The 21,934-nt window shown below is 43.6% G+C and overlaps 1 protein-coding gene across 2 annotated transcripts; it reads right to left on the bottom strand.

The window, feature by feature from the left end:
• Nucleotides 1–1,425: 1,425 nt before the first annotated feature.
• Nucleotides 1,426–21,345, bottom strand: inpp5l (inositol polyphosphate-5-phosphatase L). 2 transcript variants are annotated; one of them, XM_088994745.1, is made up of 16 exons: nt 20,766–21,340; nt 18,167–18,208; nt 17,609–17,709; nt 17,259–17,346; nt 9,607–9,670; nt 9,096–9,199; nt 8,781–8,833; nt 7,375–7,494; nt 6,651–6,735; nt 6,474–6,566; nt 6,334–6,408; nt 6,028–6,101; nt 5,820–5,931; nt 4,076–4,144; nt 3,917–3,985; nt 1,426–1,943 (listed from the first exon to the last, which is right to left on the bottom strand). In XM_088994745.1, the coding sequence occupies exons 1-15, from the start codon at nt 20,841–20,843 to the stop codon at nt 3,944–3,946; spliced, it is 1,200 nt and encodes a 399-aa protein (XP_088850871.1). In that variant the 5' UTR covers nt 20,844–21,340; the 3' UTR covers nt 1,426–1,943; nt 3,917–3,943. The 2 variants fall into 2 exon arrangements, with proteins under 2 accessions (XP_088850871.1, XP_088850872.1); XM_088994746.1 differs by lacking the exon at nt 1,426–1,943 and adding an exon at nt 1,951–3,664 and having other exon boundaries at nt 20,766–21,345.
• Nucleotides 21,346–21,934: the final 589 nt, after the last annotated feature.

Genomic DNA, 21,934 nt, shown 5'->3' with positions numbered 1-21,934 from the left:
ACGTGAGTGAAATGTTAGCTATGTGGAACATCCAAGTAAGGTGCAGATAAGAATGTAGCGGTATTTGCCAACAAAACAAGGAAGTTGCCTATTCGCAGGTAACGACTGGAGTTGTTCTACTACTACCACAACACTACTGGTCAACTTTCTGTGTGTGCCTCTTGCTCAACCCTGAAAAGTAATTTCAAAAGGGTGGTCACAGAGCATCCCTTCAAATGATAAATTACATTTTAATAGTATAATGGTGGTTAACTTCTTAATGTTATACGGCTCGGTTGACTCTGAGCATAGACAACATGAACATTTTCAAAAAGACATCTTAAAAGATGAATTCAAGAGAACAATTTGCTGAGTGTTGTGGATCATAAAGCACTTGATATGCAGGGTTCACTTCATGTTATTATTGGATCCATTATCAGATGAATACAAAACAAATTCACACAGACAGATTAATATGTACAGTGATAACTGCATACAAACGCTTCAGCTCAGGAACTTTTTACCTCACGAACATTACATTCGTGAGCATATAGTCTTGGCTGACGAACTAGTTTTCAACCGACGAGCCAAACCACACGGCGCCACGGTGGCTGACGGATTCGTTTTCGGCAAATGAACACCAGACCACACAGTCGAAAAGCGCCACGGTGGTTGGCGGACTAGTTTTTGTCACCCCCTTTCTTTGAGTGCGGATGTGGTTTGTTATCCAGTGTAGTACGTTTGCTATTATGGGACCGAAAAAGACCCCACCACAGGCTAGTCTTAAGCCGAAGAAGACACAAAAGAAAATTATGGTCGACCAGAAGAAGATCATTGAAAAACACGAACGAGGTGTGCGTTTGTGTGACCTAACGTCGCAGTTCCAGTACGCTAAGTAGACCATTGCTACATGTGGCTAACGGTGTTTCTGTGTTGTGTAAGCAACGATCTCAGGCAATAGAAGAGGTTGAACATTTTCTATTGATTTGAATTAACGAAAAGCAGCTAGCAGCTGAGTGTGAGTGAGGGTATTATCGCCGAGAAAGCACAGCAACTTCACTCGGATATCATCAAGAAGCAACTACATGAACGACCATCACAAAGGTAAATTAAACGACTTTATTAAACAGTACAGTTTATTGTTTTAATTACAATACAATAGCACATTTATTATACATAAAATAAGGTATATTTTGTGTACTTTTTTTTAGTCGAAAATTATGTTTTATGGGGACCTGGGAACAGATTATTTTCATTTTCATGGTTTCTTATGGGAAATAAATGTTTGGCAGATGAACTTTTTGCCTTACACACACTTTCTGGGAACCACTTAGATTCGTGAGCCGAGGTATCACTGTAGTTACCATGCCAGTTTTTCTTGATCATATTCAAAGATGTTCTGTTGCATCAAGGGTCTTTACTTCTATTCCATGAGGGCCACCGTCCTGCATATTTTCCCCGCTACTACACACTCTAATCACATACGCAGGGTCTTTCTACAACATCTGAGGAGCTTGCTGATTATCTGATCATTTGAACCGTGTGTTGTAACAGGGATTAGATTTTAAAAAAGGGCAGGAGGTTTGAGCAAATGCCCTTCCCCAAAAAACTATACTGTACATATCACAACTGTCTGAAATTATTTTTGTAAAATGAAAAGAGAATAAAAACAGCACATCAGTAAATGGCTAGAAGTATAAAAATTCAAAACAAATGCACAATTACATTTGAAACCAAAGCACGTTCAAACTTAAACCTTATATGGTTCTGAACACGGTAACAAAGTTGTTGGACTGAAGATGAAGATATGTTGACAGATTCCATGAGTCTGTTGATAACAACTTGTGCAAAAAAAAACCAAAAAAGTGAAGGTCTTGGACTTGAAAGATCAGGATTGACAAGCATTTATTTGATCTTGAGTCACGTTCTTTCATTCTTTCAATTTTCAGAGAATGTTGATGCACCTTTAGAGACACAACCACACAAGAAAAAAAAGATTGTCCATTAGAAGTCAGTTAAACTAAAATAATGGATATGCACACAGAAATAGGGTGATCTTATTTTTCATCTTGCGTTGTAATATCTCTACTGGCATGTGCGAGGGAGAGAAATGTGCTTGAGGGAGCAAAAAGAAGCGAAGTAGGCTGTTAGCTCAGCAGTTAGCTTGTTTATACCTTTCTTTGTGCAGGCAAGTCAATTGAGAACAGATTCTTTCATTTGCAATAACCATCTGGTAGCAGATGGCAAACCTTTAATCTTAAATTCTCCTGAGGCGTGAGTGTGAGCGTGAATGGTTGCTGGTCTCTGTGCACCCTGTGATTGGCTGGCAGCCACTTCAGGGTATGTGTACCTTGATGAAAACTAGGATAGGCTCCAATTCGACCGTAACCCATGTGAGTGGAAGCACATGAGACAATGCATGGATGGATGAGTGGAGAGCTTCTTCCTAACTCCTCACACTTAAACTGTAGCAAGCACATGTATTTGTTTATCCATCTATCGTATCGTACTGTAATATTGATGTGTGTGATTTATGAGACGGTGTTCTCGGTCGAACGAACTGTAACGTGCGTACTCTCCTTTACTTGACTTTCGACATGAAAGCCACATATTCAAGCACTTGTCTTAGTTTGTCCTGACCAATCGAACAAACACAGATTAAAAAAAAAAACGTTTTGTTCGAATCATAATCGGAATCATCTTTATTACCAAGTATGTAGAACACACAAGGAATTTGCTTCCGGTAGAACACGCTCCACTAGTATCATCATCAGAAAATTGCAAAGAGGCACTATACAGTTCCATTTGGGTTACTGTTCAAAGAGTTAATGGCTTGGGGGAAGAAGCTGTTTAAATGTCTGCTGGATTTGGTGCGCATGGATCGGTAGCGCTTGCCTGAGGGGAGTAGCTGGAAAAGGTGGTGGGCAGGGTGCGGCGGGTCCAGTAGGATTTTCCGCGCTAGTTTGGATTCTTGCAGTGTGCAAGTCCTCGAGAGCGGGTAGGGCGGTGCCAATGATCTTTTCCCCCGTCCTAACTGTCCATTGAAGTCGGGTTTTTGTCCATTTTTGTGGCGGCCCCGAACCAAACGGTGATGGAAGAACACAGGATGGATTCGATGACAGCCGTGTAGAAATATTGCAGCACCTCCTGTGACAGGCCATGCTTCTTTAGCAGTCTCAGGAAGTACATTCTCTGTTGGGCCCTTCTCAGGATAGAGTTGGTGTTGACCTCCCACTTCATGTCCTGGGAGACTGTGATTCCCAGGAACATGAATGGTTTACACGAGGCAGTTGGATAGTGTGAGGGGTAGCTGTGTTGATGGATGTTTCCTGAAGTCCACGATCATCTCTACTGTCTTGAGCGTGTTCAGCTCTAGGTTGTGACGGCTGACCGTGGTGTCGTCTGCGAACTTTATGAATTTGACAGCTGGGTGCGTTGAAGTGCAGTCGTTCGTGTAGAGAGAGAAGCGCAATGGAGAGGCCGCATCTCTGCGGGGCTCCAGTGCTCGTGGTTCGTGTTGAGCATGATATTTTTCCCAGTCTGACTTGTAGTTGTGTGTCCGTAGGTTAATATAAACAAAACAAAAATCGAGGAAATAAAAACGCCAAAATATTCTGTCGGCTTTACTGTATTTCTCCTGAGTCGGCCATCCAGAGAGAAATGTGGACCAACTGAGCAGCGTACTCTGTATTGTGGATCCAGATTGACAGCGGAGAGCATGTAAAAAACATCAGTGAAAGGTGCTGATGGCACATGGACACAAAGGAGAGCTACTGTCCCGCTGGTACTTCATCTTAGTTCACACGGCAACGCTGTGGGCTCCGTCTAGCTAATGCCTCTCTTGGGATTCCCAACATGATTGCTACTCTAAGGCCGAACGCTTCCCTCAACGTCCTGTACACATGCCATGACCATGAATAAATGGACATATACTCACTGGTTTACCGCCGAGAACATCCCCAAGTCAATGCTTGTTTGTCTTCAATGCGAAGAATAAGAAAACTGGCTGTTGAAGAGACACATTGACACATTATCAAATCTTAACGGCTGCCCGGTTGGTGGCTCCAGCATCCGTGTTTCAATCAAAGGTTGTTACCTTATGATCGCCCATACAAACATTCGGGCCCACTGTGTCATAAATCACACTCCTCTTGCCATGGGTGCCCTTGGAACAGAAGGTAAGCGTCATTAATACTTCCACTGAGTACTGTATTTTCCAGTGTATTAGGCACATCGGAGTATAAGGGTCACCCCCAATGAATGGTGTATCTTAAAAAAAAATATATATATATATATATATATATATATATATATATATATATATATATATATATATATATATAAGGTGCACCGGAATATAAGGCTGACCCCCAATGAATGAAAAAAGTTTCACAAATATAAGGCACACCACATTATAAGGTGCCACAGTACATCCTGAGGTTACGCACTACTCGAGTCGTGCGTAACTAGTCGAGTCGGTGGCTGCTGACAGTAGTCGCAAGACCTGTTACTTTACATATAAGGCGTCACATATAAGGCCTTATACGCAGGTGCGAAGGCGCAGGGTCATCTTTTGAAGAAAATGAAGGCTTTTCTGTGTGCCTTATACACCAGTGTATAAATACTTCATACCAGTGGTGAACTGATCTTAAATTGACTGCTTCATATAGTCCAAGTTATTGTTTCTTAGACTTCAAAAATAATCCTTCGGATCTATATGTGGAATATAAGTCCCTTTAGTGGGCTGTCCTTGTGGAAATGGATCTTAAGTGTCCACCGAAACAACCACTCATTACATGGGAGATGTTCCAGATCCCCGACTAAATGATAGAGTTAGATGCCTCGCATATACTTCAAACTTACTAAAACACATCTAAGTGATTAAAAGTTATGATTCCATTCTGTTTAATCCCCAACAGGTAGGAGTGGTCTTCCGCTTTTACGTGCTGGGCACCTTTTCCTCATTTAAACATGGATTATCCCTGATGACAAATAACTGTCAATAATTTGCCCAGCTCAAGCTATTTTTTCAAGTGCAATTTTTTATACGCATTATCGATATTTCTCTGGATTCTCACTCTCTGTTTTGTTTTCCTATTAGTAGTTTTGTTGTGTTTATTATCACTCTTGGTTTTGGTATTTATATGATTGAGTCATCTTATCCTTTGTTGACAAGCTATTTTTATTTTTATCTTTACCTTGCCATCCGCAAGTGGTTTCAGTTTCTATCGGGGTTTTTTTCCTGGCGTGCCTACCAGTGTCATTCTTTGTAGTTTGTAGGTTTTGTGGCATTTTACCCATCTGCAACCATAACACTGAAACACTTATTAAACACATTGGAACTGTATTACAACATGAATAAAATGTATAGAAATGATTATGTATTGTAACTATAACTATACATGTTAGATGTACAGTATGTCTTTAAGAGAAGGGGCCGGTGATGTGGCACATGATATCGAGGAGTCTGGGTATAAAATGTAGCTAAACAGGAGCTTCGGCATGAGTGTGCAAAGCGTATCAGTTAAAAGAAAACAAAAACAATAACCAAAACACAAATGGGAAAAAAACTGTTTTTCTTCATGAAATAAAATACAAATGAGAGCACTTTAGAAGAAATTGATTACTGACTAAAGTTATGCTTGATATTTATAACACTAACTACCCGTATCATTCTCGCCAAAGTGTCCACTGTTAAGAAAGAGGAATGTGCACTTGCACTGAAGAAATACTCCTTGTTTAAAAAAAACTACAACTACTGGCAATACAAAAAAATAAAAAAAAAAAAAAAATAATAAACACAAAAACAAACTCATAAGAAGCAGCAGGGGGTGACTTACACTGTGGATAAATTGTTGAGCAGTGTGCGACATCAGAATTCGATCACACCATGCAGGACAGCGAGTATTCATGTACTGGGTTGGTTTAGTGAACTCTTCACTGTAGGGGTAACTGGGAGCATCAGAGATAGACAGCAGCATCTAACACTTGGTTCTGTTCAAACAATAGAAGAGAGGTAGGACATTTGCAGCAAAATACAAATCTCACCTGGGTGGGAATTGGATTTCCTCTTCTCGAACAACGTCGTGGAAGGCTGCAACTTCTTTGTCATATTTTAGCAGCTGGAAGGAAGAAGGGTTTGTCAATAAACATCGAAATTTGATTTTTTAAATGTGCTAAATCCTATCTTTCAAGCAATTATTCATCTGCACATTGTTACTTGATATTACTATTCACAATAAAATACTAAACCGTTCTGTGGTTTTTTCTGCAACTCCTCACTTTTGCCACAGATTTTGATTCAGCCTGTGACAGACCTAAATAAGAACACATAAGTCTGGATGATGAGCTCACCGCTTTGCCGTTGTTTTCTCTGAACACTGCCTGATTCAGATACGCAAAGAGCTTGTCCTCAATCAGCAGAAGTACCTGCAAATGCAAAAACAACATGAGCCATAAGGTAAAAATAATTTTCAGGGAATACTTTTTACCACCTGCCGATCAGCTTTCTCCTCACAGATGATTTTCTCCACTTCATTACTGCTGGCCTTCTTTACGGTCTGGATTTCAGCTGAGCGAGACAAATGCTGCCCATATGCAAACACAAAGGTGTTGGGCAAAGAGCGATGACAATGCAGAGATACAAAAACAGCAGCATCGTTGGAGCATACCTTGACTAGACTCTGAGTGTCTAAACGGAAATTAAAATCTCCAAACAGGAAGAAAGGCATTGGCGTGTGGCAGTCGTCTGATATCCTAGAAAAATAAAAAACATGGGCTTTGGAATGCAATATTTTGACCTTGTTGTTGAGTGTGAGGAGAGGATAAAAGAATTTCTACTATTGGTACATAAATTAACTCATTCACTGCCATTCTCGAATTTATTCGGGAATTGAGAAGCATGACGTGGAGAACCATTCCCGAATTTGTTCGGGTTTTGTTTTATCTTGCGGGGGAGTGTGTTTCAAGCTACGGTCAGAACTCTGGCAATGTTTTTCCCTCCCACGAGGGGGGAGCATTTACCTTTTGTACAGCCGCCCCCACTTTCAATGCAGATAACTCTATAACCAAGTACAGCTCGAAATAAACATTTTTTTCCTGATGAAAGAAGAACGTTTAAGGTTGCTCATGCTTCATTGAATGTTTATGTAGTCCTAAAACTCAATATTCTGTGGGTCCTGCAATTTGAGTGAAAATGACAAAAACCCTGGCACTGGAGTGGACACATAAGCACATCGTCTGGCAGTGAATGAGTTAAGTACTGTATTAGCACTCACATTCAAAGCAAAATCAGTCAGTATCACCTGTCCAACTTCAGATTAAGGACTGTTTTATGTGCTAATACTTTTAATTCAACCGTGACAAGAGAATTTTTGATGGAGTGACAACTCAGACCTGTTGATGACGTGTCTGAGTGCATTTTTGCGATTGTCAGAATAAACAGAAGGACTGGCGTTGCAGGCAATGAGATTGGAGGCATCGTGAAACAAGTGGATGTTGACTAGGTCCAGTCCTCTGGGAACACAACAAACAAAAATTCACACTCATGCAACAAGAGGGATTTGAAAGGGAAAGAGTAAATGGCATCGGAAAAAAATATTCAATGTTTGGTGAAGGATGCGGAGAGCATTTATGCCTCTCAGGCAAAGATTCTAGATGTGATAATTGGCTCTGACCTTTTGTTGCGGTGTTTATTTTTACATGTGATGTTACATGTTTTGATGAATTGAAGACTCTAATTTTGGAGCATGTGGACATGCTGCGATATCCTGATTGTTGGAGACAGTTCAGGCCTCACTTCATCTGTTTGGGAATTTAGCTGACCGATCTGCAATCTGCACAGTACCAATTCAGGGCTGAAAGTCAATCAAAATTTTTGCCTCTTCAGACCACGTCTACAGGTATTTCGGCGAGTATAAATGAATAATCAAATAAAAGACGAGCTTCCGGATTCACGTGTACACATTTAATGTTATGTGTTATGTCACAAATATGAGTGATGATGTCATGACATTAAAATCGATCAGCAATTTTGCATACAAATGCAAAATATCGACCGATTTTTATCCACATGATTAGATATGTGTTAAATCTATAAAGAAAGAATCCCACACAGATTCATATTTTATTTGTGAATACGACAATAGCAGGCTTCAACCCTTTGATCATGGATGAAGTTAATTGTATTTATGTATTATCTATGACCAAAATAAAAATCAATCATTAAGAATGTTAGCTCCGCCTCACCGAGTCATAGTTAGTTGGCATATTCAAACCAGTAATCATGAAAGTGACAGCAAAACAACACTGTGCATAGTGTTGGTGTTTGTTTTTCTGTAAAGGATAAAGTTGTCCGAATTCTTCTGGTTCACAGTTATGGTCTGCGCATAATCATCTGCCAATAAAGCTTCACTTTGTGTGGCTGCCCTTATTTCTTATCGATGCTCACACGCAAGATGACCCTTGATTTTTGTTTTTAAAAAATCTAGAAGATCATATATTGCGGCCATAATAAAATCACAGTAAGACATTTGCGTAACAAAATACAAACAATCCGGAACAGTTGGCAACTCTGGTAATTTAACTCAAATCTCCAGTGAAGTAGCTACAAGGTAGCGTCAGCGGCACCATTCAATCTGGTGCAGTGCCATGATAATAAATCTGTTTTGAAATGGATAGCTCTCTGACATTGTCAATCAAAATTGATCGTAATCATCTACTGGATTTAATGATCTGTGTCTGGCAAGATTAAACAGTATGTGCATAAATCGGATGAGCAAGGATTAATGCGATGTACGTACCGATCGTGGATAATCCAGCGGGTCCTCATGAAGCCCTTTCTGGACCACTTGAACTGCAAGAGAGACAAATTAACAAGAGTCAGCAGCCAAACATATAATTATTGATCCTTTCACATAATTTATCTCATCTCTCTGTCAGAGGAGCCAAACAGCCCCTTCATGCCTACGAGGCCCATTTGTCCAAACATGTCCCTTTGGGACAAACACAACTTCCAGATGAAAAACACACACACACACACACACACACACACACACACACACACACACACACACACACACACACACACGCACACACACACGCACACAAACACTCACATCAGGCCAGAAAGTCTTTGGGAATTTTTCTTTTTCCATGGTGGTGACCCCATTCAGCGAGCCGACATGCTTGTCCAGTCCCGGCACCGCTTTAAAGTCCTTAACTATGAGAGGCAAAGACGAAGAGGGAGGGACAGGCGGCTGTCACACAAAAGAGTGAGGAAACATGCAAACAGCAATCAATAAACTGGTGTTAACCTCATCAGTGCGGCATACGTGATGAGGGGGATCTATAAAGGAGCCATTAGACTACGTTTGGTGAGCGACGATCTGTTTGGGCCAAACAGATAGTGGCAGCTTCATGATGTTTATGGTTCTTCCATAAGCTTTTTGAGGAGCTTTTTCATGCCCAACGTGACTGCAATATGCAAGTGGGAAATGACTCCTTTGAAATTCCGGCACTTTGCAAATGTGCGATGGTGGGGGGAGGGAAGAAGAAGCGAGGAGCTAGCTCTTTGTGGCTAATCTCAAAATGCATTTTCTCCTGCTAAAGTCACAAGATTGTTTTTACCACTGAAGTCATACTGGCGGATGTTCTTCAATGACTTGTGGATGAAATACATGCTGCCCAACGCCTACATGCAAAAGAACAACACAAGAAACATTGGAGTTATGATGACTGAAAATCAGAAATAAATTTATACTCTGGATGATCCATTGACTTTTAAAAAAGATGCAGCGCAACTGCACCAGAACAGACAGTCTAAACCACAGGTGTCAAAATCAAGAGCCAGGGGCCAAATCTGGCCCGCCACATCATTTTATTAGGCCCGTGAAAGCAAATACAGCATGTCAAAGTGCCATGATGCTTGCTAAAATCTGGACAAAAATGTCAAATTGTCCAATGTAAACCACAATAAGTCATTATTCTTGACATCAGATTTGAAAACTAGTGATTTATTAATTTGTTGAGCGTTCTGTATGCAATATGTGGAGTTGAAACATTCTAATGGTTTCCCCAGATTCATTATGGCCCTCGATAGGAAACTGTAACTAGAATGTGGCCCGCGGCAAATGAGTTTGTCAGCCCTGGTGTGAACGTTGCAAAAGCATTTTTTGGGATGAAAATCATCTCAGGGGAGCGTCACCGGGATGTAACTGCACATAATTCTATAAATATTGACAAGAACTATTCAGTTAATTCAATGGAAGGACTTACATAGGTTGCAACAAAGGATTCGAGCGTGAAATTTTACACTGGTCCTAGTGTACCATAAGAACACACCCTCACCTTAATGCTCAATATTCATGCTTTTACATAAATTGTGTGGAAAAATACATGTGCTGTGTGATACTTTAATCTACAATATGTGATACCAATGGAACAATATCTACAAAATGATAAATTAGTTGGAATTACAATTGCCATATATTGTAGTTTGGTTACAGGTAATAGGACAACCTGCTATTCATTTATTGCAAAGAAGGAGTGCCAGCGCAGAGCACCGATGCGTATGTGGAACAGTCGCGGCTTGGAATTGAAGCTGCGTGTTTGCTTTCAACATTTAGCTTGTAGTCGACACGCACATTCCACCATGATGTCGCTGATGCACTGGTGAAGAGACGCTTTGATCCTCTCCTCTTTCATCTGGAAATGCTTAATGTAACAAAGAGGGTACAGAAAGTGCTTAAGAATGATTGGATTGCATTGGATATGCCTTTATTAGTCTCACAGTGGAGAAATTTACATTTCACAGCAACAAAGTGATGAAAGGAATGAAAGTAGAATGACTCTCTGTGTCTTTGTGTTGTCGTGTTATTTGTTATTTCTTTTTTTTTTATTCTTTTGACTTCAAGACGGCGCCGCGAGAGTGGCAACTCCTGTATTTTCTTTTTCTACTTTCATTCCTTTCATAACTTTGCTGCTGTGAAATTTCTCCACTGCGAGACTAACAAAGGCAACTCCAATCCAAACGCAGTGGCATTTGAGGTGAGGTGATCATTGGCATATGATTGCAAGGTGGCAGGATTTACGCATTTCACAAAGGCAAACATAATCCTGAGCAACACATTTTTGTATCAACTGCGCAATGCTCGGCCCCTACAAACTGTAAAAGCATTGACCCGTAAACAAAAGGCAAAAAGTCATTGCAATGTGCCGTCCAAAACAGCAGAAATCATCCCAAGCCGACAGCTAAGAAGATGAACTAAGATGTTTGTTTCGCCATTGTGTGAGGCTTGCACAATGACTGATACTGTATGATTGTTTGTTACGCTGCCAAGGACACCTACAACTTAATCCAAGAGATTTAGATGACCCCCTCCATCCACACACATCCTGGAAGTCCACTTCAGCACCCAATCATCCCCAACATGGTCTGACAATTTTTAATGTACTAACTGCTCCACTGATCTGATTAATCACGTCCCGCGAGATCAATAAAGACTAGAAGATTAAAACAATTTAAAAGGTATTAAGAAGGAGCTTGCTGCTGTCTGCAAACACTGCTCAGAGGGACTGGCGGCAAAAGAAAAATCAGCTCTTGCGTCAGGGCGTGACAAACCACTGTGCAAGACCCCCCAACCCATCGGCTCCCAAAAGACATCATCATTCTTCTTTGCCAAAGTCATTCTCATTTAACAAAACACAGACGTCTGTGTGCTTTGCGTCAGTGAACAACAATTAGGAAGCAACTTGTCCAAACTCATGACTGGAGCGTGGACAGAAAGAGGGTTGTTAATAAAAGATCAATATACCAAGAACATTTGGAGCAAACATTTTCGTCAATAGTTAAAGCAGACACGTCTCATCACATTAATAATGTTGTGCAATGAGGTCTAAATTTGGCCTAGTGGAATTTTAATAGTGCACGAAACGTGCATGCATTTTGCGCCATATACACTTGAGCACTGCTCTTCATCAATCAGGTGTGTGCACATTTGAAGAAAAAATATTGACTTACAAGTGATGTTTTAAATCCAAACACCATTTGTACTGAACATGCAAGTCAGAGCCTACTTACTTTTGCAGTCTGAAAACGACCCCCACACCTCTACCACGACACACACACCCTACACCCCAACGCTCTCTCAGGCATGTAACTGATGATCTGCACCCAACGGGAAACAAATTGAAAATCAATACAGGTGGCACAAACCTAATGAGAATGAGGCTACACAGCATGGAGGAACTGTCGGTGCAAGAACTCTCTCAGGGCAACGAGTGGAGGGTGCAAACACTGGAGTGCAGGGGGAAACTTAGTCCCAGCGGCCATCGTGGCCCCACACTTTATTTATTGTGTACGAGCTCGGATCTATAGTTTTAATCTGGACTAAAGTGTATTGACTAGGCCCTGTCACCCGCACACCTGGCCATTGACCTTCTCCTTTTGACTCCCGGTGCCTCGGGCAACAAGCACAGCCTGTCTTCAACACCTGTTGTCAGATTTCGGAGCAAAGGGAGGAGTGTGGGTTAATACAGTAAAGTCTCGTTATATCGATATCGGATATATCGATAGTCCCGGTAATATCGATACTATTTCTATGCACGCACGGAGAAAATTACATGCAAACAGGGTCGGATATATCGATAGTCCCGGTTATATCGATATTTTTTCGGACTCCCTTGAATATCGATATAACGAGACTTTACTGTAGTTCAAAAAAGGTATTGCCAATTTCCAGTCAAGTGGGGGTCAGGGCTTGGACTTGCAATTGAGTGTCGTCAAAAGATTTGAGCAACTTTCTCTTCAAATAGTTAAATACATAAAAAGTAGCGCATGGACCTGCATTCATGATATGGCAGCAGTGGAACAAATGAGTCTGTGGGTTCCCGGCTGCCCCATCGCTCTTACTGACAATCTTAAAAAAAAAAAGAAAAACACATTCCAAACAACCGTGGGTTGATTGTCAAACAATTTGAAATAATGAAGTCCATGGTCATGTGACTGACGCCTTTGCTCTCCCTCTGCAAATATTGAGCAAGCGGGTTTAGGTGGTCATTGTCTACTTCATACTGCTGATGTCGGCTCATATTAGCCATGTCAAAATCAATTTTTCCACTCCGCCATGTTGGGACTGTCAGGACATGACGACTACACCCTCGAGGCCGTGCCGCGATGGAACCACAATCTGCGAGAGGCATTCAGCAAAGACCGACCGCAATCCCTGCCACCCCACCGACCGAATGACTGCGCCATAGAACTACAGCCCGGGGCTCCACTACTGGACTCCCGATTATATCACATTTCTCACCCGGAACAAGAAGCCCTGTGCACATACATTGACACCTCCCTTGCGGCGGGACTTATCCGACCCTCGCGTTCTCGGCTCGGCGCGGGGTTCTTCTTTATTGAAAAGAAGGACAAGACCCTGCACCCGTGTGTTAAATTACCGGCGTCTGAACGACATCACCATCCGCAACAAATACCCGCTCCCCCTCATGGATTCGGCCTTCGCGCCCCTCCAATCTGCCACCATATTTACAAAGTTGGACTTGCATAGGCGGCTCGGTAGTCGAGTGGTTAGCACACCGGCTTCACAGTGCAGAGGTCGCCGGTTCGCGTCCCACCCCGGCCTCCCTGTGTGGAGTTTGCATGTTCTCCCCGGGCTCGCGTGGGTTTTCTCCGGGTCCTCCGGTTTCCTCCCACATTCCAAAAACATGCATGGCAGGCAGATTGAACACTCTAAATTGTCCCTAGGTCTGAGTGTGAGAGTAACTGTTGTACGTCTTTGTGTGCCCTGCGATTGGCTGGCAACCAATTCAGGGTGTCCCCCGCCTCGTGCCCGAAGACAGCTGAGATAGGCTCCAGCACCCCCCGCGACCCTAATGAGGAATAGGCGGTACGAAAAATGGATGGATGGACTTGCGTAGCGCCTACCGTCTTGTTCGCATCAGAGAGGGGGACGAGTGGAAGACGGCATTCAAAACGCCCTTGGGGCATTTTGAATAAATGGTGATGTCGTTTGGACTTACCAACGCTCCTACCGTATTTCAAAGATTTCAATGATGTGCTCAGGGCTTTCCTTAACGTGTTTGTCTTTGTTTATATGGATGACATCCTCATCTTCTCCAAATCCGCACAAGAACACCGGAAGCATGTCCGACGGGTCCTGGTGCGGCTCCTGAAAAACCGGCTCTACGTGAAGGCAGAGAAGTGCGAGTTCCACGTCCGTTCTCTGTCTTTCCTGAGGTTCATCGTGGAGCAGGGGCAACTTCGGGCCGATCCCGCCAAGACCAAAGCGGTGGAGAATGACCAACCCCTAAGACGCGCAAACAACTCCAGCGATTTTTGGGGTTTGCCAACTTATACCGCCGCTTCATCCTCGATTATAGTCAGAAGGCACTTCCCCTAACCGGTCTCACTTCCACCAAGGTTCCCTTTAGGTTGACACCCGACGCTGAGGGGGCGTTTAACCGCCTACAACGCGCCTTCACTAACCCCCCTGTCGCCACTCCGACCCGGACCACGCGTTCGCGGTAGAGGTGGACGTATCGGAGTCCGGGGTGGGGGCGGTTTTATCCCAGCGCTCTCCGGTTGACCAGAAGCTCCACCCGTGCGCCTTCTTCTCCCGCCGTCTAAGCCCTGCGGAGGCCAACTACGACGTGGGAAATCGAGAACTGCTGGCGGTCACCCTGGCTCTGCAGGAGTGGAGACAATGGCTTGAAGGGGCTAAACATCCCTTCACAGTTACACCGACCACAAGAACCTGGTGGCCATTCGGTCCACCAAGAGACTGAATTCGCGGCAGGCCCGGTGGGCACTGTTCCTGACCCGCCTCAATTTCACCCTCACCTACTGCCCCGGTTCGCAGAACACCAAACTGGACGCTCTGTCACGCATCCACGAGCCGGCAGAGCAGGGGGAGGTCATTACCAACATTCTGCCGGCGCAACACATCCTGGGCGCCCTTAGGTGGGAGGTGGAGAAGAAGGTTCAGGGGGCCCAAGGTGGTAACCCGGTTCCCAAGTGTTGCCCGGTGGATCGCCTATTCGTCCCCCCAGCACTGCGCGCTGAGGTGCTGCACTGGGGACACGCCTCCAGGGTCGCCTGTCACCCTGGAGTCAACAGGACGATCCACCTTATAGCCCAGCGGTTCTGGTGGCCGGACTACAGGAAGGACGTCACGGACTACGCGAAGGCATGCCCCGGCGAGACTTTTCCAGCCACTACCAGTCCCCTCCCAACCCTGGTCCCATATCTCCCTGGACTTCGTCACGGGCCTTCCCCCTTCCCGTGGCAAGACGGTCATCCTCACGGTAGTGGACCGCTTTTTCAAGTCGGCCCACTTCATCCCGTTAACCAGGTTGCCGTCCACCATCGAGACGGCCCAGCTCCTGGTTAACCACGTTGTCCGTCTCCACCGCAGTTCGTGTCCAAGGTAACGGAAACGTTTCTGTCGGTCCATAGGGGCGTCGGCGAGCTTGGCTACCACCCTCAGTCCAACGGCCAGACGGAGCGCAAGAATAAGCATCTGGAAGCAGCTCTACGTGCGTGTGCCTCCACCGTCCAGCGTTGTGGGCTCTCCACTTGCCGTGGGTGGAGTACGCACATAACACCCTGGTCTCCTCAGCCACAGGTCGGTCTCCTTTCATGTCTGCCTGTGGTTATCACCCACCGCTGTTCACAACCCAGGAGGGCCAGGTGGAGGTCCCGTCCATTCAACACCACCTCAGATGGGCCCATCGGGTGTGGAAGGAGACCAGAGCCGCCCTGCCGCGCACGGCGTCCCGGAACCAGCACATCGCGGATCGTCGTCACCGCCAGGCACCGGTCTACCAGGTCGGGCAGGAGATGTGGCTGTCCACGAGGGATCTCCGGTTGGCCGGGATGTCGGCCAAATTGGGGCCGCGGTTCCCCTTACCCATCGAGGCCGTCCTCAGCCCAGTCTCGGTCAGGCTCCGGCTGCCACCCACGATGAAGGTCCACCCGGTCTTCCACGTGTTTCTCCTCAAGCCGGTGGAAACCAGCTCCCTAGCTCCAGCACCCGTCCCACCCCCTCCTCCCCGGATGGTGGACGACGAGCTCGTATACACGGTGTGGGAAATATTGGACTCACGGTGCATGGGCAGGGGCTTGCAATATCAGGGCGACTGGGAGGGCTACGGACGGAAGAACGCGAGTGGGTTCCCCACTCCTGGATCCTCGACCCATCACTCACCCGAGCGTTGCACTCGGCTCATCCCTCCAAACCAGGTGGGCCGCCAGGGGGCGTCCGTTGAGGGGGCGGGGGCTGTCACATCCTGATTGGCATCAGGTGCGCGCCCCTCCCCTCCCTGTTCTCCGGGCCCGCACACCTGATTCTAATCCCACTGATTGTGCCTTCTGGCTATAAAAGTCACCCGGTTTCGCTCGGTTTTCGCTGGTGTATTCCCTCATTTCCTGACCTTGTCGCCTCACAGTACGCAGGTTAGCCTCGCTCGGCCGTCATGCCTCACTGTTCTGTTTTGTTACCTTTTGTTTATCCCTGCGTGTCCCAGTAAAACCCTTTTTGAACTACACTGTCTCCATCGAGTATTTTGGATCCAGCTCCCCTTTTTTCTTCGTCCTACGAGGTCGGTTGCCACTCCTAGTGCGGACGTGACAGGTTCCACTGGAAAGGATCAGTGGACCAAAGTGTTTGACAACCCCTAAAGTAAATCATAAAAACATGAATGATTAGGACTGCACATGAAATAAAAAAATGATATGAGTGCATATATCCCAATTCTTTAATGTGACATGTACATACTATCATATAATAATAATAATATTCATTCATTTTCCAAACTGATTTATCATCACTTGGGTCACAGAGGGTGCCGGAGCCTATCGCAGCCGGCTTCTAGCAGTAGGTGGGGGTAACCCTGAATGGTTGCCAGACAATCACAGGGCACACAGAAACGAATCATCCACGCTCACATCTAGGGACAATTTAGAGTGTTCAATCCACCTGGCATGTTTTTGGAGTGTGGGAGGAAACCGGAGGACCATGAGAAAACCCACGCAGGCCCGCAGAGAACATGCAAACTCTACACACAAAGGGCGCAGCTGCCTCTACACTGTAAAGTTGACTTCCGGGCGCTACTTGATAATATTGGCAAACAATTAAGGGTTCGGTTTAACTGCATGACACCACAGATCCTGCACTTCATTTCTCTTCCGAGGATGAGGGCTCCACCTAGAGGAATTTCCTGAAAACTGCTGCACTGTCACAGCATTGGCACGTTTCTTTCTTTCTCACCGTGAAACTCTCTTCTGCCTGAAACTGGTTGTCCACGTAAATGCAGCGCCTGTCGAAATATTTTAGAGCTTCGCTGGATTCAATGGTCCTAGAAAGTAACAGAGCAATTATGAGCAATTGTGGCAAGTCAGCTTTGCCTCATTAAAACTTTTGCAATGTTAGTTGGGAAATGTATTCAGTTTGTCATTACTTATTTCCACTCTGGAGCAAACAAATTCAAAAAAGTTTAATTGACTGAGAATGGAATAAAACATTTAATGATGCAGCCCATTTGAATGCAAGAAAATGAACCATTTTCTGTGATCGAAACAAACACAAACAAATGGATTACTCATCGCTTATTTTCCTACCAAAAGAATTCTTCTGCGTGGCCCATATTGACCATGTACTCCTTCCCTCCAACCTCCTGAAAGTGCAGTGCGATGAACTGTGGCTGGTAGGTGCCGATGGTCTGTGACACAGAGTAAAATGCTGCAGAATTACATGACATAAGAGTCAGGAGAGAAAAATTTCACATTATTTTGTCACAGGAGGAGGATCATTTTCCACAGTCAGGTGATCATTTTCCACAGTCAGGTGGTCAGGTGGAAATTTTTGTTCACTTAGTTTCCATACCAGGCCGTGCGTTCATTTCTTATCAATGGTCAACAGTATCTGTTTTCCACAGTGCATGAAGCAGTCATGTATGTAGATTGTGAGCCATATCACATGGCATGGCTTTCTGCAAGTACCAGTATATCATCTTTGAGCTCGACTGAACACACCCAGATTCACACTGAATCCGTTGTAAGTAAATGACAATAATATTTGACTGATATTTTTGTCAGGCTCAGTAAAGGTTAGACATTAAATGAGTCATATGAAATGACGTGAAAAGTCTACAAGTGGGAGAGATATGTCAAATTTACCTTGTACAACTCCTGAAGCCATTCGTTTTGTATTTCACCAACCTAAAACATGAGATGCAATGCGATAATTAGAGTCAAATCGCTTATTAATATTCAAACTTGGGGTATCAGTTACACATTTACAATTCAATGAGACTCCAATGAAAGGTAGGCCAGGGCTGGAATTGCACCCACAACCTCTGACCTGTGAGGTCACAAACCATGGGACCAAATAGCTGCAAATATTTGGGAGCCTTTTTCCTGAGCATCTTTATCTTTATTAAGTTCAAGGAGTTGCTTGTTCTGTAGCCACAAGGGGACACAAGCCAGTGTCTTGTTGTGCCGAACCCAAGCCCGGATAAATACAGAGGGTTGTGTCAGGAAGGACATCCAACGTAAAAGCTTGGCCAAAACAAACATGCGATTCAAACCTCTGAAGATGGAGGACACTGATTCGCTGTGGCGACCCCTTGAAGGGAAAAGCCGAAAGGAAGAGAAGACTGGTTTAAAAAAAGCCAGATTTTACCATTTAACAATGATACACATTCTGCATACTGATAACAGAAACACACTTTTTTTTTTACAATAACATCTTTAAAATTTAGAATTAAATATATGTATTGCGACACACATTGCATTCTGTGAACTGAGTGGCTAGATAACAATAGACTTCCCTGTGAAGTGTTGCTGCTTTTTTACATCAGCACCACAAATCCAAAACAAAGAAAAATTGGGATATTGCGCAAGTACTCATTACAATGAGGTTGGTGAGTGGAGTTTGCAGTGGTGTTCAGCTGAATTGCATCATCCTGAAAGCTGCTTCACATTATATTTTGGCCCTCTGCAGTTTAATTGCCAGTGTCATGCATGTACTCTCGTGACTACAGGTATTTCTGTTTCTGCTAAATTCAAGCAAAGCCTAATCAATCAAATAGACTGCGCTCTGATTTTGGCAGAAATTATGGATGTCAAAAAGATTGGCCGGGAAACGACTACTTCCATCCCACAAACAAGCACAACCCCCCAGTTCCATCCAGTACTACCTGTGCAAAGTCTAGTAAAATATCCAATGAAATAAGACTCCATCAAACCTCATGGTTACATTGCGCTTTGCATTAGACTTGCACTCATAACAAAAATGAGGCCCAATTTCTACGTAAGAAATCACACCGTACAGTAGCATGAACACACCATCCCCACTATCAAACATGGTGGGGTGGCAGCTTCTTGGCGTATGCAGCTCTTGTTCAGCAGGAACAGGGAAGACGTGATGGACTTTGGAAAGATGGATTGAGCTAGATGCAGAGTTAATCTTGAAATAAAAGCTGCCAATATTTTAAAAGCTGGAGGAATATTTTCGCGTGTTTGTATATGAATGGAGGCGGCTGGTATTCAACTAAAAACGCTCAAATCCCAGAGTAAAGATTCTCATCTATTTACATATCTCCCATAATAATAAAAAATAATAACATGTTTCCACTGTAGCTCAATCTGGCACCCGGAAACATGTGCCTGAGCCAAATTTCCATGAACAAAAACACTTGAATTACTTGACCTCACCTCAAACTTTGTCACTTCAGCCGGAAATAAAAGCTATAAAATATAGCTGGACATTTTAAAACCTAAAATTAAATGTGCTAAAAAGATACAGATTGTATTTTATGTTGGTTATGTTTTAATCGGGAACGTCCAGAACCACACTTACGGCATCTACAGTAACTAAAGTTTTGGGACACTTGACCATGACAAGTAAAGAAAGTAAACTATAAAGAATGTTAATTTTTGAGTGATAATGTATGAGTAATACTCATTTAAGGATATTTGCGTTGTTTTAATAACACTGTTAGGTAATGGTAATATATTATATTTACTCAATTATTTCAGGTAGTACCAAATGTACACCACTTCTTATGACACATTTTACATATTACAGTATTGTGCATTCGGGTTGTTTCGCTTAATCCTAAAAAAATATGATTCTACACCGATACTATTCATAAAAAGTTGGAAGCCTACAATTCTCCAAAAATGTCTCGGAAAATTGAAAATTGATTTGGATATCCTAACACTTTTCACCATGTTGTTATATCAGTGCCAAGTTAAATGTGTTTACAACGCTAGGTAGTTCTTACATTTGCATCATGGTTTATAATAATTGAAATAAAAAATAAAACGTTGTATGAGGAACTGTAGTAAAACCCCTGTTTGTGAATAATTAGATTTTGACGTAATTCAGATCATGGCGCGTTAAACGTGCACACTAACGCCTGGCAGGTCATCATGTCACCAAATGACTTGATTATTGCCGTGCTACAAAAGATTAACTGAAATTAACCCTCAAGAGACAAGTGTTAACGCTACCAGGTAGAACGAGAAAAATAAAAAAGACAATGGAATTGTAATGCATTGTAAGGTAAAAACAACTTCGATGGGCGTAACACACATCGGTGTGCCCATGATCACGAAATCGTGACGCACCAACGAAATGGCGCCCATTCGAAGTACTGTATAGTTTGATTTTGTCTAGGTGACATAGCCAACATTAATCAAAATCAACATGTGCGGTCTACTATGTTTAGTTTTTTTTTTATTGTACATTGACAAGAGCTGAATTACTTACATTGTCGAAGAGTGACCCGACATTTGCGGTGACCAGAAGAACCTCGGTGTGTGTCTCCATAGTCCAGACCAGTCGCATAAAACTCACGCGCGCACAGACTCACTCGGCAGTCTTTCACGATCAGACCTATATGGGACTTCCTCAGCGGCTTAGAAAGGCTTATTGCGAGAACCAGAGTAGTTAGCGCTTAAAATAAACTAGAATTGCAGTACAAAGGCCCGGAGCCGCTTTCTGGCCCAACTTGTTTGCTGACAACAGACTGTAGTCGTGGTCTCCGGTTGTCAAAAGCAGCAGAGGCGCTCACTGCCATCATCGGGGGGAGCCAGAGCCACTAAAATATTGAGTATTCTTCTTGCGTAAATCGCAAAGTACCCCACAAGTAAGCTGAGTAAGCTAAAGTTGTTAGACTTAACCTGTTCCGACCACCTACAAGTACTAACATCAAAATCAAGTACTGTTGCGTTATTGAATTTGCGCTCTGCCTATTGCGCTGGGTATCGTGAAGTCGCCCGAGCGTCACCAAAGCAAATCTGAACGCAACACACCGAACAATGTCAATATGTTGACATGAAGCGGTAGTCTATTATGTCACGTTCACACGTTTTATTACAATGGGACAAAAATATGTAATATCGAATGTCTGCGGTTTAAGGACTGATTTAGAAAATAACCGAAGAACACGAATGCACCGTTCCCAAGTGTGCAGACACACCGATCTGTGGGGAAAAACAGGAAGTAGTAATTTTCTTGTACTACAAGTGTTTTCTTGTATTTAGTGTTAAAATTAAAACTGTATTAAGGTTTTATTTGTGATATAATCTGCCCAAATTCCTATCCTGCAACTCATTGTGTTGGGCCCAACAGCACAAGTGGTTTAACTAATTTACAAACGAACAAAGGTTTAGTGATTTAACGCTAAGAACCGTTTCACGTAAAGCCTGCAAAACAGCAAATGCCTTAGTATTCCGGGCGAATGTCAGTGGATGTAATAGCTGTGAAACCCTTGGCTGACGTGGATTTGTGTTTGGGCTTCAGCAAGCACTCCACGGCGTTTCCAGAGCGGTCTTGGGAGTTGTTCAACCATGTCCATTTCCATCACAATTTCACCCTTTTACAATACGTACACAGTGCACTTTATTAGTTTCCTGTGGGAAACAAATCAATTAAGA

The sequence above is a fragment of the Hippocampus bargibanti genome, linkage group LG04 (assembly GCF_051943395.1).
Source record: "Hippocampus bargibanti isolate YZ-2025 linkage group LG04, ASM5194339v1, whole genome shotgun sequence".
NCBI lineage: Eukaryota > Metazoa > Chordata > Actinopteri > Syngnathiformes > Syngnathidae > Hippocampus > Hippocampus bargibanti.
The sequence above is the reverse complement of the archived record's forward strand: the minus strand, read 5'-3'. Positions and strand labels throughout refer to the sequence as shown.

Excerpts from the sequence above, each read along its gene's own strand:
- inpp5l (XM_088994746.1), bottom strand. The coding sequence starts at position 20,843 with ATGCGACTGGTCTGGACTATGGAGACACACACCGAGGTTCTTCTGGTC. Across the intron at positions 7,495-8,780 it reads CGCTGGATTATCCACGATCG|AGGACTGGACCTAGTCAACA; the intron begins GTACGTACATCG and ends TTGTGTTCCCAG. Across the intron at positions 6,102-6,333 it reads GAGAAAACAACGGCAAAGCG|CTGCTAAAATATGACAAAGA; the intron begins GTGAGCTCATCA and ends TCTTCCTTCCAG.